This window comes from Saccopteryx leptura, chromosome 2 (assembly GCF_036850995.1).
Source record: "Saccopteryx leptura isolate mSacLep1 chromosome 2, mSacLep1_pri_phased_curated, whole genome shotgun sequence".
Classification (NCBI taxonomy): domain Eukaryota; kingdom Metazoa; phylum Chordata; class Mammalia; order Chiroptera; family Emballonuridae; genus Saccopteryx; species Saccopteryx leptura.
In genome coordinates, this window is record NC_089504.1 from 277,922,967 (window position 1) to 277,938,905 (window position 15,939).

The 15,939-nt window shown below is 46.6% G+C and overlaps 1 protein-coding gene and 1 non-coding gene across 5 annotated transcripts; both read left to right on the forward strand.

The window, feature by feature from the left end:
- Nucleotides 1-5,326: 5,326 nt before the first annotated feature.
- On the forward strand, nt 5,327-5,402 carry TRNAT-GGU (transfer RNA threonine (anticodon GGU)). Its single transcript has one exon. It is a non-coding gene; the product is annotated as a tRNA-Thr (tRNA).
- Nucleotides 5,403-7,076: 1,674 nt separating this feature from the next.
- On the forward strand, nt 7,077-14,063 carry RAB29 (RAB29, member RAS oncogene family). 4 transcript variants are annotated; one of them, XM_066361922.1, is made up of 6 exons: nt 7,077-7,589; nt 7,738-7,879; nt 11,375-11,446; nt 12,071-12,252; nt 12,551-12,672; nt 12,960-14,063. In XM_066361922.1, exons 2-6 carry the CDS (start codon nt 7,756-7,758, stop codon nt 13,069-13,071), a joined length of 612 nt encoding a protein of 203 aa, XP_066218019.1. In that variant the 5' UTR covers nt 7,077-7,589; nt 7,738-7,755; the 3' UTR covers nt 13,072-14,063. The 4 variants fall into 4 exon arrangements, with proteins under 4 accessions (XP_066218019.1, XP_066218018.1, XP_066218017.1 ...); XM_066361921.1 differs by having other exon boundaries at nt 7,082-7,504; nt 7,627-7,879; XM_066361923.1 differs by having other exon boundaries at nt 7,296-7,311; nt 7,627-7,879.
- Nucleotides 14,064-15,939: the final 1,876 nt, after the last annotated feature.

A 15,939-nucleotide genomic window follows, 5' to 3' on the forward strand; every position in this document is an offset into this window, starting at 1 on the left:
GCCCTGGCAGGTTGGCTCAGTGGTAGAGCATCGGCCTGGCGTGCAGAAGTCCCGGGTTCGATTCCCGGCCAGGGCACACAGGAGAAGCGCCCATCTGCTTCTCCGCCCCTCCCCCTCTCCTTCCTCTCTGTCTCTCTCTTCCCCTCCCACAGCCAAGGCTCCGTTGGAGCAAAGATGGCCCAGGCGCTGGGGATGGCTCCTTGGCCTCTGCCCCAGGTGCTAGAGTGGCTCTGGTCGCAACAGAGCGACGCCCCGGAGGGGCAGAGCATCGCCCCCTGGTAGGCGTGCTGGGTGGATCCCGGTCGAGCGTATGCGGGAGCCTGTCTGACTGTCTCTCCCTGTTTCCAGCTTCATAAAAATACAAAAAACAAACAAAAAACAAACAAGAGTATAAGGAACTCTCGCAGGTCCATTAAGAGAGTCATCCTGAAACAACGAGGTTGCGGGTTTGATTCCCTGTCAGGGCACACATGGGAAGCAACCAAAATATGCACAACTGAGTGGAACAATAAATGAATGCTTCCTTTCCCCCTCCCCTCTTACTCCTCTCCTCTATCTCTCTAAAATTCAATGAAAGTTAAGCCCTGACCCGATAGCTCCGGAGTGTCCTCCTGGAGCATGGAAGTTGCCAGTTCTACTCCCCAGCTTGATGTTCCCGTCTCTTTCTCTCCCTGCTTCTCTTAAAAAAATTTTTTCTAAAAAGAGTGTAAGGAAGCTCACCTTGTTTGGGGGGGAAGGGGAGAATTCCTGTTTGAGATAAGGTGAGGTAAAGTTGGTTAGGCATGGTGGGGCCAGTGCATGGAAAGCTTTGGGCACCGGCTCAGGGAGGTTGTTGGCCAGTTTGGGGATAATTGGCAGACAATGAAGGAGCAACCAATGATGGTTTAGGGAAAGCATCCCAGCCAGTGTGTAGGATGCATTGAAGGTAAAAGAAATTAGAATCAGGGAGAACAATAAACAGGTTATTGAAGAGGATCCATATAGAGGCCCTGAATAGGAAAATAAAACTGGGACAGAGTTAAGTGCCCTGAGGCAAAGGCCACAGTGACTTTACTGACAAAAGTACTGAAAGCAGTACTGTGCTCAATGTAGCACAAGAAGGGTAGAATGAGCAATTCTGGTTAATCAATAGGTGGGAACATTTGAGTTACTTCTCTTGCCCTTCAACCTACTCTAAAGAAGTTCCCCTTCCTGACTTGTCATTCTCTTCTCATTCTCTTCTCTGCTTCCTGACTTCCTCATTCTTGTCCCTGCTTCTATTTGTGTGTATCAACAAAGACCCGTAAGGACTGGGGGTCAGGGCCATCTCATGAAACCAGAATAGGGGATTGTGAGGCAGTTTTCGCTAGTAGCTAGTGTGTGCCAGTCACTGTCTTAGTGACAGATCCAGGTGTGAGAAAATGAAAGCCTGAGCTAGCCAAGTTGCACTAGCCTTTGAAGCAGAAAGGACGGGTGGGAGAAATGTTTTTGAAGGAAGAATCAGTAGGATGTGCTGACTGACCTTTTAAAAGGGAGGGAGGTGTAAAGGAATGTATGTTAAAAGAGATGTTAATAACTCTCAAATTTAAAAATTGGCTAACGATTTGAACAGACATCTCCAACAAAGACATACAAATGGCCAACAGGTATATGAAAAAATATACAGCATCACTAATCATCGGGAAAATACAAATCTCACTACACACCTGACAGGATGGCCATCATCAAAAAAACAAAAGACAGCCTGACCAGGCAGTGGCGCAGTGGATAGAGCGTCAGACTGGGATGCCGAGGACCCAGGTTCGAGACCGCAAGGTGGCCAGCTTGAGTGTGGGCTCATCTGGTTTGAGCAAAAGCTCGCCAGCTTGGACCCAAGGTCACTAGCTCAAGCAAGGGGTTACTCAGTCTGCTGAAGGCCCGTGGTCAAGGCACATATGAGAAAGCAATCAATGAACAACTAAGGTGTTGCAACACACAACGAAAAACTAATGACTGATGCTTCTCATCTCTCCATTTCTGTCTGTCTGTCCCTGTCTATCCCTCTCTCTGACTCTCTCTCTGTCTCTGTAAAAAAAAAAAAAAAAAAAGACAAGTGTTGGTGAGAATATGGAGAAATTGGAATCCTTGCACATTGTTGGTGAGAATGCAAAATGTTGTCACCACTATGGAAAACAGTATAGAGGTTCCCCCCAAAATTAAAACTAGAACTATCTTATGATCTAGCAATCCCACCTCTGGATATTGATCCAAGAAAATTTAAGTCAGATATTGAAGAGATATTAGCACTCCCAAGTTAGCACTATTTACAATAGCCAATATATGAAAACAACCTAAATGTCCATAAACGATCGATAAAAAAAAATGAAATGTGTATACATGGAATATGTTAGGGTTAAATTAGCCCCTATAAAACTCATATTCCCCTCACCCAAGCATTTTGTATAAAGATAGAGTTAATTTGCTTGCTATTCTCTTAACAGCTGCCTGGCCTTCACTTTGAAATGTAGCAAAAGCTTACCTTCACAAAAATGTGTATAGAAGTTTGCATTGGGGAGGAACCTGGCCATTAGGGGAGCTTTTAATCACAATAGAAGTTTGTGAAAGCAGGTTCACAGACTCAGGCCCCCAGCTGTTAATGAAAGACTGACCTCTTGGCTGTCTTCAGGATTTACCAAGGACACTAAGTCTGTGCTACATCAAAGAACTTGTGCCTCTGCAGCAGAATTCCCCCCGTTAAGTCACTAACCAAGGCCACAAGAACCCTGATATGCTAATCTAAGCTTGTCCAGTGCACAAACCCCATGCCAGCAAATTCCCTATATCTAGTGCCCCTCCTGTAGTTCGGGACTGACACCCTTTGGTCTCAGTCCGCTTGCCCCCAAATAATTTTAAAAATAAATTTTCCTTTTGGAACACACCAGCCTCCTGTTTTTGGTTTGTCCCGCAGTTTCTGCCTTTCAGAATATTATTCAGCCTTTAAAAAGAAATAAAAATTATGCAATAAGCAACAACATGGCTAAACATTAAGGACATCATGCTACACAAAAAGTCACAGAAGGACAAGTAGGGCATGATTCTTTTTTTTTTTTTTTTTTTTTTTAAATTTCCGAAGCTGGAAACGGGGAGAGACAGTCAGACAGACTCCCGCATGCGCCCGACTGGGATCCACCCGGCACGCCCACCAGGGGGCGATGCTCTGCCCCTCCGGGGCGTCGCGACCAGAGCCACTCCAGCGCCTGGGGCAGAGGCCAAGGAGCCATCCCCATCGCCCGGGCCATCTTTGCTCCAACAGAGCCTTGGCTGTGGGAGGGGAAGAGAGAGACAGAGAGGAAGGAGGGGGTGGGGGTGGGGGTGGAGAAGCAAATGGGCGCTTCTCCTATGTGCCCTGGCCCAGGAATCGAACCCGGGTCCCCCGCACGCCAGGCCGACGCTCTACCGCTGAGCCAACCGGCCAGGGCCTGGGCATGATTCTCTTTAGATGAGGAATCTAAAATAGTTGAATTTATAGAATCAAAGAGTGGAACAGTGGTTATTAAGAGCTGGGGAAGGGTGAAATGGGGAGCTACCAATCAAGGGGCATAAGTTTCAGTTAAGCAAATGAATAAAGTCTAGAGATCTGATACACAACATTGTCCATATATTGAACACGTTAAAAATTGTATTTTTCTGTATTGTGTTGCACACTTTAAAATTTGTTAAGAGCGTTGATCCCAGGTTAAGTGCTCCTCCTACAATAAAATAAACTTTTAAAAAAGTGCTTGAGGACTGAAGCCTGAGTGGAGGGAAGAAATAATGAGCCCCGTGACAGAAACAGGGAAGCTGAGAAAAGGAACTGTTTTTGTGGTAATATAGTGAGAGGGAGGTTGTAGCAGGACTTCCAAGTAGATGTACCTTTATGGCAGTTAAACATAATTGATTGGCAGTGAAGGTATAATGTTAAGACTCAGAGAGATATTTGAGGCCAATGACAATTTACTAGTTTAAAGGACATCAGCTGGCCCTGGCCGGTTGACTCAGTGGTAGAGCGTTGGCCTGGCGTGCAGGAGTCCCAGATTCGATTCCCGGCCAGGGCACACAGGAGAAGCGCCCATCTGCTTCTCCACCCCTCCCCCTCTCCTTCCTCTCTGTCTCTCTCTTCTCCTCCCGCAGCCAAGGCTCCATTGGAGCAAAGTTTACCCGGGCGCTGGGGATAGCTCTATGGCCTCTGCCTCAGGCGCCAGAATGGCTCTGGTCGCAGCAGAGCAGCGCCCCAGATGGGCAGAGCATCGCCCCCTGGTGGGCGTGCCGGGTGGATCCCATTTGGGCGCATGCGGGAGTCTGTCTGACTGCCTCCCCGTTTTCAGCTTCAGAAAAATACAAAAAAAAAAAAAAAAGAACATCAGCTGAGGGATCAAAAAGCGAGCCTAAGGAAATACTCACTTAGGGGTGATGAGGTAGGAAGAAACTATGAAGGAAAAAAGGGTAATCATCAGAAAAATAGAGGGCAAACAAGAAAGAACAGTGTCAAGCCACATGAGAAACAAATTTCAAGGAGTGGTCAATTACATCAAATCAATGGGAATTAAGAAAAGTCCATTGGCCCTGGCCGGTTTGCTCAGTGGTGGAGCGTCGGCCTGGCGTGCAGGAGTCCCGGGTTCGATTCCCGGCCAGGGCACACAGGAGAGGCGCCCATCTGCTTCTCTACCCCTCCCCCTCTCCTTCCTCTCTGTCTCTCTCTTCCCCTCCCACAGCCAAGGCTCCATTGGAGCAAAGATGGCCCGGGCGCTGAGGATGGCTCTGTGGCCTCTGCCTCAGGCTCTGGAATGGCTCTGGTTGCAACAGAGCAATGCCCCAGATGGGCAGAGCATCGCCCCCTGGTGGGCATGCCGGGTGGATCCCAGTCCGGCGCAGGCAGGAGTCTGTCTGGCTGCCTCCCCGTTTCCAACTTTGGAAAAATACAAAAGAAAAAAAAAAGAAAAGAAAAGAAAAGTCCATTGGAAGGAAGCCTGTGACATCCTGGAATATGAGTAGCCCAGCCTGACCTCCACTACCTGGGTAACAAACATTTTGGGCTAAATAAGTTGTGAACCATGCTGATGTTCCTTCCTCACAGAACGAAGGTGGTAGTTTCTCTGTCAGAAAACCTGGGCAGGGCTGTTCTCCATGGCCCTGTGGCTTTCTCTGCTATTCCTGAGAAAACCGTAGGAAATGGGGCTTCTTTTGCTTGCCATGAAGCTCATTATCCCTTTAACTCTTACCTAGAGGACAGGCAAGTCAAAAAAAGTTACGGGATGCCTGGCCTGTGGTGGTACAGTGGATAGAGCATCGACCTGAAACACTGAAGCTGTGGGTTCAAAACCCTGGGCTTGCCCTGGCCAGTTGGCTCAGTGGTAGAGCATCGGCCTGGTGTGCGGAAGTCCCGGGTTCAATTCCCGGCCAGGGCACACAGGAGAAGCACCCATCTGCTTCTCCACCCCTCCCCCTCTCCTTCCTCTCTGTCTCTCTCTTCCCCTCCCGCAGCCAAGGCTCCATTGGAGCAAAAGATGGCCTGGGCGCTGGGGATGGCTCCTTGGCCTCTGCCCCAGGCGCTAGAGTGGCTCTGGTCGCGACAGAGCGACGTCCCGGAGGGGCAGAGCATCACCCCCTGGTGGGCGTGCCGGGTGGATCCCGGTCGGGTGCATGCGGGAGTCTGTCTGACTGCCTCCCCGTTTCCAGCTTCGGAAAAATACAAAAAAAAAAAAAAAAAACAACCCTGGCTTGCAGGGTCAAGGCACATATAACAAGAAATGGGTGAACAACTAAAGTGAACCAAGTGTGAGTTGAAATTTTTCATTCCACCTTCTCACCCCAGTAAAATCAATAAATAAAATCTTTTTTAAAAAAGTTACAGGATGAAAATTTTAAATTATTGGCAAAACTACAGTTTAATTATTATTCATGAGCAACAAATGGAGAAGAACTCCCAGTGTACTTCAATTAGCTACCAGTTAATATATGAGTAGTGTGGCTAGTCTAGGGATTATGGAAGTGAGAATGGCCAACTGTCTCTTGTTTTCTGTCTATCTTTACTGCTGTGGCTAGTTATTAGATGTTTGTAACTAACATTAACAGCATGAGGTTTGGGGGGGGGTTGTTTGTTTTTTTACAGAGACAGAGAGAGCAGAGAGAGGGATAGACAAGGGACAGACAGATGAAAAGCATCAATCATTAGTTTTTTGCTGCACATTACGACACCTCAGTTATTCATTGATTGCTTTCTCATATGTGCCTTGGCCATGGGCCTTCAGCAGACCGAGTAACCCCTTGCTCGAGCCAAGGGCCTTGGGTCCAAGCTGGTGAGCTTTGCTCAAACCAGATGAGCCCACACTCAAGTTGGCGACCTCAGGGTCTCGAGCCAGGGTCCTCTGCATCCCAGTCCGACGCTCTATCCACTGCGTCACCACCTGGTCAGGCAACAGCATGAGTTTTTGTAAGGGTCAATCTCTTAATCAAGTGTCTCTGAACTTGCCTGACTAGGCAGTTGTGCAGCGGATAGAGCGTTGGACTGGGATGCAAAGGACCCAAGTTTGAACCCTGAGGTCATTGGTTTGAGCGTGGGATCATAGACATGACCCCATGGTAGCTGGCTTGAAGCCCAAGGTTGCAGGCTTGAGCAAGGGATCATTTGCTCTGCTGTAGTTCCCCCCGCCTCCAATGAAGGCACATATGAGAAAGCAGTCAATGAACTAAGGTGCCAAAACGAAGAATTGATGCATCTCATCTCTCTCTCTTCCTGTCTGTCTGTCCCTCTCTCTGTCTTTGTCACTGTCACACACACACACACAAAGTGTCTCTGAATTTGACTGATAAGATATTGGGACCATGGGGGAAATGTAAGAGTTGTCTTTTATCATGTTCACACAATCCTGGGTTTGTATAGGAATAGCAAACAGACTTCACTTGGAGCATGAGGGATAAGGCTTGAGCTTTTATTAGTGGAATAATTTATGGACTCACTTTTAATCTTTGTTCCATAAATCCTTTAAAGATAATGAGAAACTTATCTGGGGACAGACTTAGGCAGGTGAGATGTCGAACAAATCCTTCTTAAGAATCTTTTCTATTCTAAAATTATTTTAAAATAAGATTTACAAAGGTTGAAGGACTTCAAAAGCCTTGAAACTTTGTAAGTTTTAAAAACCCAAGTACTGCTTAAACTACACTTCCCAGGAGTCCTCGCGGGAGAGTCTCCGCAGTCCACTCGTTCTCTTCACTGCGTAGCAAGCTGGGAAATGTAGTTCTCCACGCAACCCTGCACGTGACGTGTGCCGAGTAGGCGAGAAGAACCGCGCCTACTGGATACGGGGAGTAAAGGTGTGAGCGACTGCTTCCTCGAAGTATGGTTGGTTCAGTGGCGGGAGGGCCCCCATCTTCTGGCCCAAGCCGTTAAATGAGCTGACCGGGTTTAGTCGCTCGCTGGATCCGCTCCGGGGAAGTCCCGCCGAGTGAGGCACCGTCCGCCAAACCCCATTCTGTTTCTCGGCAGCCGAGCCGGGAGGGGGAGAAGGTGCGAGCAGCCGGGGGTTCGGATCTCCCCCTGGCGCCCTGCGCCCCACCCAGGCTGCGGCCACGCGGAGAGGAAGCGCGTAAAGGTTGAGTGCAAAGTTTCCCTTTTTGCTTTCTCTTCAGAGCAGCCCGAACGGGCGGTGGACGGAATGTCAAACTTCAGTTTGAAGGGGGTCGGGAGTCAAAGGGGTTAAAACCGGCGCCTCCCCTCTTCCCCATCCCGCCTCCATAAAGCGTCCACCCCGGCTAGCCATGGGCAGCCGCGATCACCTGTTCAAAGTGCTGGTGGTGGGGGACGCCGCCGTGGGCAAGACGTCCCTGGTGCAAAGATATTCCCAGGACATCTTCAGCAAACACTACAAGTCCACGGTGGGAGGTGAGACGTCGCGGCGGGGAGGGGTGGACAAGGGGCCCGGGCCACGCACTCGAGCTGTGGACTCCTGTGGGCTGGAAGCCGGGGGTTTAGTGTCGTTGGGTCCTTCCTGGAGACAGGAAGTGAGTGTCCGGGATCCTAGAGGGAATAATTGCTAGGTGTTTGATTTGCTTGCCTCTAGTTAGGTTTTCCTAGCCTGAGCTGGCTGCCTAGAAAGAGAGAAGGGGAAGATGTGAAGATGAGACAGGGGAAAGGGAGGAGGAGAAAGGGTGCACTGCTGCGTTCTGCGAGGAAACGCCGAACCGGGTGTCTTCCTGCATGCAGCCATCAGCGGTCCTGGGCAATTCTCTGAGACCAGCAGGGGCAGCTGAGCCCCAGTGTAGGGCCTGGTGAGGTGCCAGCTGGGACTGCTGTCCTGCTTCTCACGGGAGTTCCAGGCAGCTATTGAAGGAGCAGAAGGCATTGAACCTGGCCTAGCTTTGTCTGCGGGTGCCCGCGTGAGAGAGCAGTAGGCCACACAGCCAGATGCTTATCAGGGCTTGATGAGCTGTGTGTTTGTTGTCCATTTGATAGCTTAAATAAAGGCAACCTAGGAATTCTTCGGGAATGTGAAATATACCATTTCTTTGACCTATCTTTCTATCCCCTTTTCTCTTAAACTAGGTTAGGGAAAAAAGAAGGGAACACTTTTAAGAGTTAATTCATTTCTTTCCAGGTGTGGTCTTTGGACTTTTTTTTCAGAAGTAGAAATGCCTTTTTGTTAATTAGAAGATGCTTAACTGGGCAGAGCTGGTGAAGGGGTAGAATTATTTATCTTCATTAAAAAAAGTTTAGAAAATCCTGGCCTGTGGTGGCACTGTGGATAGAGCGTCAATCTGGAATGCTGAGGTCTTGGGTTCGAAGCCCTGGGCTTACCTGGTCAAGGCACATATTGGAGTTGATGCTTCCTGCTCCTTCCCTCCTTCATTCTCTCTTTCTTTCCCCTCTCTAAAATGAATTTTTTAAAAAAATTTTTTTATTGATTGATTGATTTTTAGGGGAGGGGAGAAAGAGAGAAAGGCGGGAGAAACAGGAAGTATCAACTCATAGTAGGTACTTCCTGTGTGTGCCTTGACCAAGCAAGCCCAGGGTTTTGAACCAGTGACTTCAGCGTTCCAGATTGACACTTTATCCACTGCACCACCACAGGTTAGGCAAAACTTATTTCTTTTTTTTTTTTTTTAAAGATTTTATTTATTCATTATAGAGAGGGGGGAAAGAGAGAGAGAGTGAGAGAGAGGGGGGGGGAGAAGGGGGGAGGAGCAGAAAGCATCAACTCCAATATGTGCCTTGACCAGGCAAGCCCAGAGTTTTGAACCGGCAACCTCAGCATTTCCAGGTTGACACTTTATCCACTGCACCACCACAGGTCAGGCAAAACTTATTTCAAAGGAAAAAAAACTTGCACCAGTGTAAATTTTGAAAATGTGTGCTAATATTTATTATGGAATTTTAAAAAGTTAAGCATTTACATTGCAATTAAAACATCCTCCTTAAGAACATCCAGAAAAATTAAAAGTTTTAAGTTTCAAAGATTGTTTTCTAACCCCTCTGCTCCCTCATCCTAAATAATAAGGGTCCTTATTTCATGGATTTGGTTTAAAAGTGTCCCATTAATTAATTTTTAGCAATTGCTTTAGTTTTCTTTTAGTAAAGAATATAAATGATCGGCTAGCCTGACCAGGCGGTGGCACAATGAATAGAGCATCAGACTGGGATGCGGAGGGGCCAGGTTTGAGACCCTGAGGTCACTGGCTTGAGCGCGGGCTCACCAGCTTGAGCAAGGGGTCACTCAGTCTGCTGTAGTCCCCCCACTCCTGTCAGGGTACGGTATGAGAGAGCAATCAATGAATGGCTGAGGTGCTGCAATAAAGAATTGATGCTTCTCGTCTCTCTCCTTTCCTGTCTGTCCCTCTCTCTGTCTCTGTCACAAACAAAAAGAATATAAGTGACTGGCTAATTTTTTTTTATCAGTGTTTATTCTAAATTTTCCTTAACTTTCATTTCTGTCACAGTTGTGGAAAAAATATATTTCCAGACTTCAAAAATTATCCTATTTTTCTCATCAAAAAGTTCCTCCCCTGGCATACTCATGGAGCCCTAGCTCGTGGGCTGTCAGCATCTGCATATGTCGCAGTGGATTACAGCTCAGCTCTTAAGTATCATCTGTGCAGTGTCTTCTTTCTGGGAATCCTCTGGGACAGGGGTCCCCAAACTACAGCCCACAGGCCGCATGCAGCCCCCTGAGGCCATGTATCCGCCCCCACCGCACTTCCGGAAGGGGCACCTCTTTCATTGGTGGTCAGTGAGAGGAGCATAATTGCCATTGAAATACTGGTCAGTTTGTTGATTTAAATTTACTTGTTCTTTATTTTAAATATTGTATTTATTCCCGTTTTGTTTTTTTACTTTAAAATAAGATATGTGCAGTGTGCATAGGGAGTTGTTCATAGTTTTTTTTATAGTCCGGCCTTCCTCCAGTCTGAGGGACAGTGAACTGGCCCCCTGTGTAAAAAGTTGGGGACCCCTGCTCTGGGAGCTTTTCACTTTATCCTATTCCTGCCCAGGATAATTCCTACAGCCTCATGGAGGATGTAGAATTCCCCCAAGGGTATGTTTTTATCATAATACAATTAGGTTAGAAACCAAGACTGAAATTGAATGTGGAAGAGGCAAAAGCCACCACAGTTACTTCATTTCCCACTTCTACCCCATCATCCCTTCCCTGAGAAAACCCCCTAAATCTCCAAGAAACTGTTTAACCTGAGATTAGGAGTTGCTTTTATAATTACCCCCACCCTCCTGTCTCTAGCCTTGGAGACAAGTAGTAGCAAATAAATTGGTTTGACAAGAGAGTCAAAGCTAAAGACTCCCTTCTCAGAGTATGAATGAGCTGTCCCATACTTAATGTACAAGTGTGGGCTCATCTCAGCTAATTGAGGACTTAAAAATTAAATGAATAGCCTGACCGGGCGGTGGTGCAGTGGACAGAGCGTCGGACTGGGATGCAGAGGACCCAGGTTCGAGACCTCGAGGTCATCAGCTTGAGCGCGGGCTCATCTGGTTTGAGCAAAAGCTCACCAGCTTGGACCCAAGGTTGCTGGCTCAAGCAAGGGGTTACTCGGTCTGCTGAAGGCCCGCGGTCAAGGCACATAGGAGAAAGCAACCAATGAACAACTGAGGTGTCACAATGCGCAACGAAAAACTAATGATTGATGCTTCTCATCTCTCTTCGTTCCTGTCTGTCTGTCCCTGTTTATCCCTCTCTCTGACTCTCTCTCTGTCTCTGTAAAAAAAAAAAAAAAAGTATCAAATCAGTAAGGGAAAAAAAAATTTAATGAATAATAAATAAATAGGAGTTGTGTATCCCTAGTATTGTAACTGCATATTTGATCTGAGGTTTTTGGTGGATTGTTTAAAGGTAAATTTTATTCAACTATATTATACATATATTTTCAGTGGATTTCGCTCTGAAGGTTCTCCAGTGGTCTGACTCGGAGATGGTGAGGCTCCAGCTGTGGGATATCGCAGGTAAGCTGGGAAGACTGAATAGGAACAAAGGGAGACTTTTTGGTTAAACCAACCAGCTCCCAGGGAGTAAGCGGGGCAGTAAAACGAGAAGCTTTTTCCTGAAGTTGGAATGAGGGAGCTGCTCTGAGGATGTGTGAGCTGAACAGACATAGAACTTTTGTAAATGTTTTCTGCAGATGTTTTGCCCTGAATAAATGTAAAGAAGTCTCTGTGTGGGTGGAAGGGCTGACAAGGTGGTGTCTAGGCCTTAGGTAGATGCTCCCAGATCAGGGGTAGGGTGCTTTCCTTTAGGTTTTTAGCTGACCATGGTAAGAAACAAGATACACAGAAAATAGAGCAAATAATAATAGCTTACCCTCATTAATCTCACAACAACCCTATGATGAAGCTATTTCTATCCTCACTTTACAAAGGGGAAATAATTAGCCATTGAAAGCTTGACTTGTCCAAAGTCACACAGATAGTAAATAACAGAGCAGGGATTTGGACTTGGACAATCTAGGTACAGAATCTGGATTCAAACTGTCTAGAAGTGATCTGATCTGGCACACTGCCTTCTCTCCCACATGGGTTCTGTGACTGGTTCTTAGGATCGCCTTCTAGAGAACTGTCCTCTCCTCCCAGGGCAGGAGCGCTTCACATCTATGACACGATTATACTATCGGGATGCCTCCGCCTGTGTTATTATGTTTGATGTTACCAATGCCACTACCTTCAGCAACTGCCAGAGATGGAAACAGGACCTGGACAGCAAGCTCACACTGCCCAATGGAGAGCCTGTGCCCTGCCTGCTCTTGGCCAATAAGGTACATGGTCAATCTAGGAAAATGGCCCCTGGCCTCCATCTGTGGTGGAAGAGCAAGCTGTCTAACATGCTGTCCAATTATGGGTGTCCACTTTGCCCTCTCAAGTGGGCAAAATAGTCTCTACCTCTTCTCAAGAGATGCTGAGACTTTCTTTGGGAAGAATGTTGAATATAGATTTTAGATGCTGCTGTTCTTAGTTAGGCCATTAGGGGAAAGGTTTTAAATCCACAGGTATCTGAACTGTGTTCCTAATCCCAGGAAGTTTATGGTGTTGCCTTTTATTTACTCTCTTTGCCAGTGTGATCTGTCTCCTTGGGCAGTGAGTCGAGATCAGGTTGACCGGTTCAGTAAGGAGAATGGTTTCACAGGTTGGACAGAAACATCCGTCAAGGAGAACAAAAATATTAATGAGGCCATGAGGTGAGTAGCTCATGCACACACAGATGTACCCATCTTCCACTGAAGCCCATTGGACCTTCTTTTCTTGTTTCTGAGAAAATAAGAACAGACATAAATAAGAGCAAATAAGACATTCCAGTGGCTGCTGGAATGCCGGCTTCTGAGGTCGGGGATGCTGTCTCTGTTCCGCGATAACTAGGGACAAACTTTGTGACTTTACTAAATGCCATCTGGTGTTAAGACAAAGTCTGCTGTTTCTCCCTTTCCTCTGTCTAGCTTTTCAGGCTTATTTTTTATTTGTTTTTTAGAGTCCTCATTGAAAAGATGATGAGCAATTCCAGAGAAGATATGTCTTTGTCCACCCAAGGGGACTACATCAACCTACAAACCAAGCACTCTTCCAGTTGGGGCTGCTGCTAGTAGTTTCAGCTGTTTTTCCTTCTCAGTTCTAATCCCTTCCCTTTGGTTGCCCACTCAGCCATTTTATTAAGTACTTTGGAACTGTCTCCTGCTGTCTGGCCAGTAAGGAGGGCCATCATCACTAAGAAGAGACATCCGGGACCTTTGCGCGTTTCTGCATCTCCTACAACTTGGCTCTTACTTGCTGCTGGCTCATGTGGCCCAGTTAGTGCCTTTTGAATAAAAAAGGTCAAACCTACTGAATCATATAGAAAATCATTAGCTAATTTAAGTGCTAAAGCAGATAGAGTTTTTAGTATCAATCACTTCTAGACAGTTTAATTTGTTTAGTTCTCACAAGATGGTGATTTATAACCTACCCAAGTTATGAATATTCTCAGTGAACTCAGAGGCCTAGAGTTCTTTAAGAGACTTATCTAAATAAGTGTCCTAAGTCATTGGTTCCCAAGTCTGACTGGTCAAATCTTTATGGGATATTTACTAAAAAATTTTTGAATGTTTTAAGATTTTGGGTCCCAACATCAAACTTACTGAATGAAATTTCCAGGGGTGAAGCCTGGGAATTTGTTATTCTTCAAAGTTTCCCAGGTGATTCTGATCGGCCTGGTTAGAAAACCTTTGCTGGAGAACTTAGTAAAGATGCAGAGACCCTTTGCTGTTCATGATCTTGGCCTTCTGTAGCTGATTCTGATGCACACCAGACTCTAAAAACCACTGTCCTGAGGGAGAGATTAGAGGCTAAATATCAGAAAGAGAATGAGAGCCAAGCCTTCAGTAGTTTGTCTCTTTGTTTGTTTTTAATGACAGTTATATCTTTTGCACAACCTTTTGAGATCTGGAAGTTCTCTTTTGTATTACCCTGTTCAGGTAGGGTTATTATTACAATGATTCTGAAAATAATAGTGGATTAAAAAATTCCCTTTATATGAAAAGAAAACTGCACTGGTTTGAACCCCTGCAATATCATAAATAAATGGGAAATAAGTCTTGTATTCATGGTAGTTATTGGCCTTTAATGTTTCTTTTTTTTTTTTTTTTTTTTTTGTATTTTTCTGAAGTTGGAAACGGGGAGGCAGTCAGACAGATTCCCGCATGCGCACGACCAGGATCCACCCGGCACGCCCACCAGGGGGCGATGCTCTGCCCATCTGGGGCATCGCTCTGTTGCAACCAGAGCCATTCTAGTGCCTGAGGCAGAGGCCACAGAGCCATCCTCAGCGCCTGGGCCAACTTTGCTCCAATGGAGCCTTGGCTGTGGGAGGGGAAGAGAGAGACAGAGAGGAAAGCGCGGCGGAGGGGTGGAGAAGCAAATGGGCGCTTCTCCTGTGTGCCCTGGCCGGGAATCGAACCCGGGACTCCTGCACACCAGGCCACTCTACCACTGAGCCAACCAGCCAGGGCTAATGTGAGTTTCTTAAAATGTTATTCTCTGCTGATTCTTCAGGATTATTGTGGAAGTGGACTCTTTAATTTTTAAATGCCTTCTTTAAAAATGAAGGTAAACTTGCCTGACCATGTGGTTGCTCAGTGGATAGAGTGTTGACCTGGGATGCTGAGAAATGAGGTTCAAAACCCTGAGGTTGCCAGTTTGAGTGTGGGTTCACCAGCTTGAACATGTGATCAGGGTCACTGGCTTGAGCATGTGGTCATAGACCTGACCCCATGGTCTCTGTCTTGAGCCCAAGGTTGTTGGCTTGGGCCCAAGGTCACTGGCTTGAGCAAGGGGTTATTGGCTTGGTTGGAGCCCCCAGTCAAGGCAATCAGTGAACAACTAAAGTGCCACGACTATAGGTTTTTCTCCCTTCCTGTATGTCTCTCGCTAAAAAAAAAAAAAATTGAACTAAAACTAATTTGTCTCTATGTCATTATCCATTAAAAAAAAGGAAAACAATTAAGGAAGAAGAAAATATTTACATGATTCAAAACATTAAAAATAAATAGATTATTTATTTATAAAAACTAATAAAACTATCATTTGGATGCCACTTCCTGGGTAAAATTGTTTGGAACATGGAAACTGTTGTAGCCCTTCTCTAGAGAACTTTCCATATTTGAGACAAGATAGCTCTCTTACCACTCAGCTGCTGTAGCCCAAAAGAACATCTAAGCACTCCCTGCAGAATGTTCTAAGAAACACACGGAAGGGCTGAGAACAGAGCTGTGGGACTGTGACTGCCATGGCTTCCTTCTACTCTGGGCAGCATAGCTCAGTGACCAAACGAGCAGGGAAAAGGAGACCACAGGTCAAGGAAGGCCACTGAGTACTAAGGGATGGTTTGCTTTCTTTGTTACCAAAGTATGTTTGGGTTCCTCATTTTTACCTATTATTTCCAGATTTAACTCTTTTCTTTATGTGGTCTGTCTCTTCTGTCCACAGGACAGTGTCCCATCTTACATGAGGCTTTCCTGCCCTTCATTGTCCTTCTGGAGGCAGTGGCCTGCTTTTGACATGCTCTAAGGCCATGGTTAGAAGATGTAAATACAGATGATATATTATAAAATAGTATACCTAAAACATATAATTTTTTTTTTCTTTTTCTGAAGCTGGAAACAGGGAGAGACAGTCAGACAGACTCCCGCATGCGCCTGACCGGGATCCACCCGGCACGCCCACCAGGGGCGATGCTCTGCCCACCAGGGGGCGATGCTCTGCCCCTCCAGGGCGTCGCTCTGCTGAGACCAGAGCCACTCTAGCGCCTGGGGCAGAGGCCAAGGAGCCATCCCCAGCGCCCGGGCCATCTTTTGCTCCAATGGAGCCTTGGCTGCGGGAGGGGAAGAGAGAGACAGAGAGGAAGGAGGGGGGCGGGTGGAGAAGCAAATGGGCGCTTCTCCTGTGTGCCCTGCTGGGAATTGAACCCGGGACTTCCG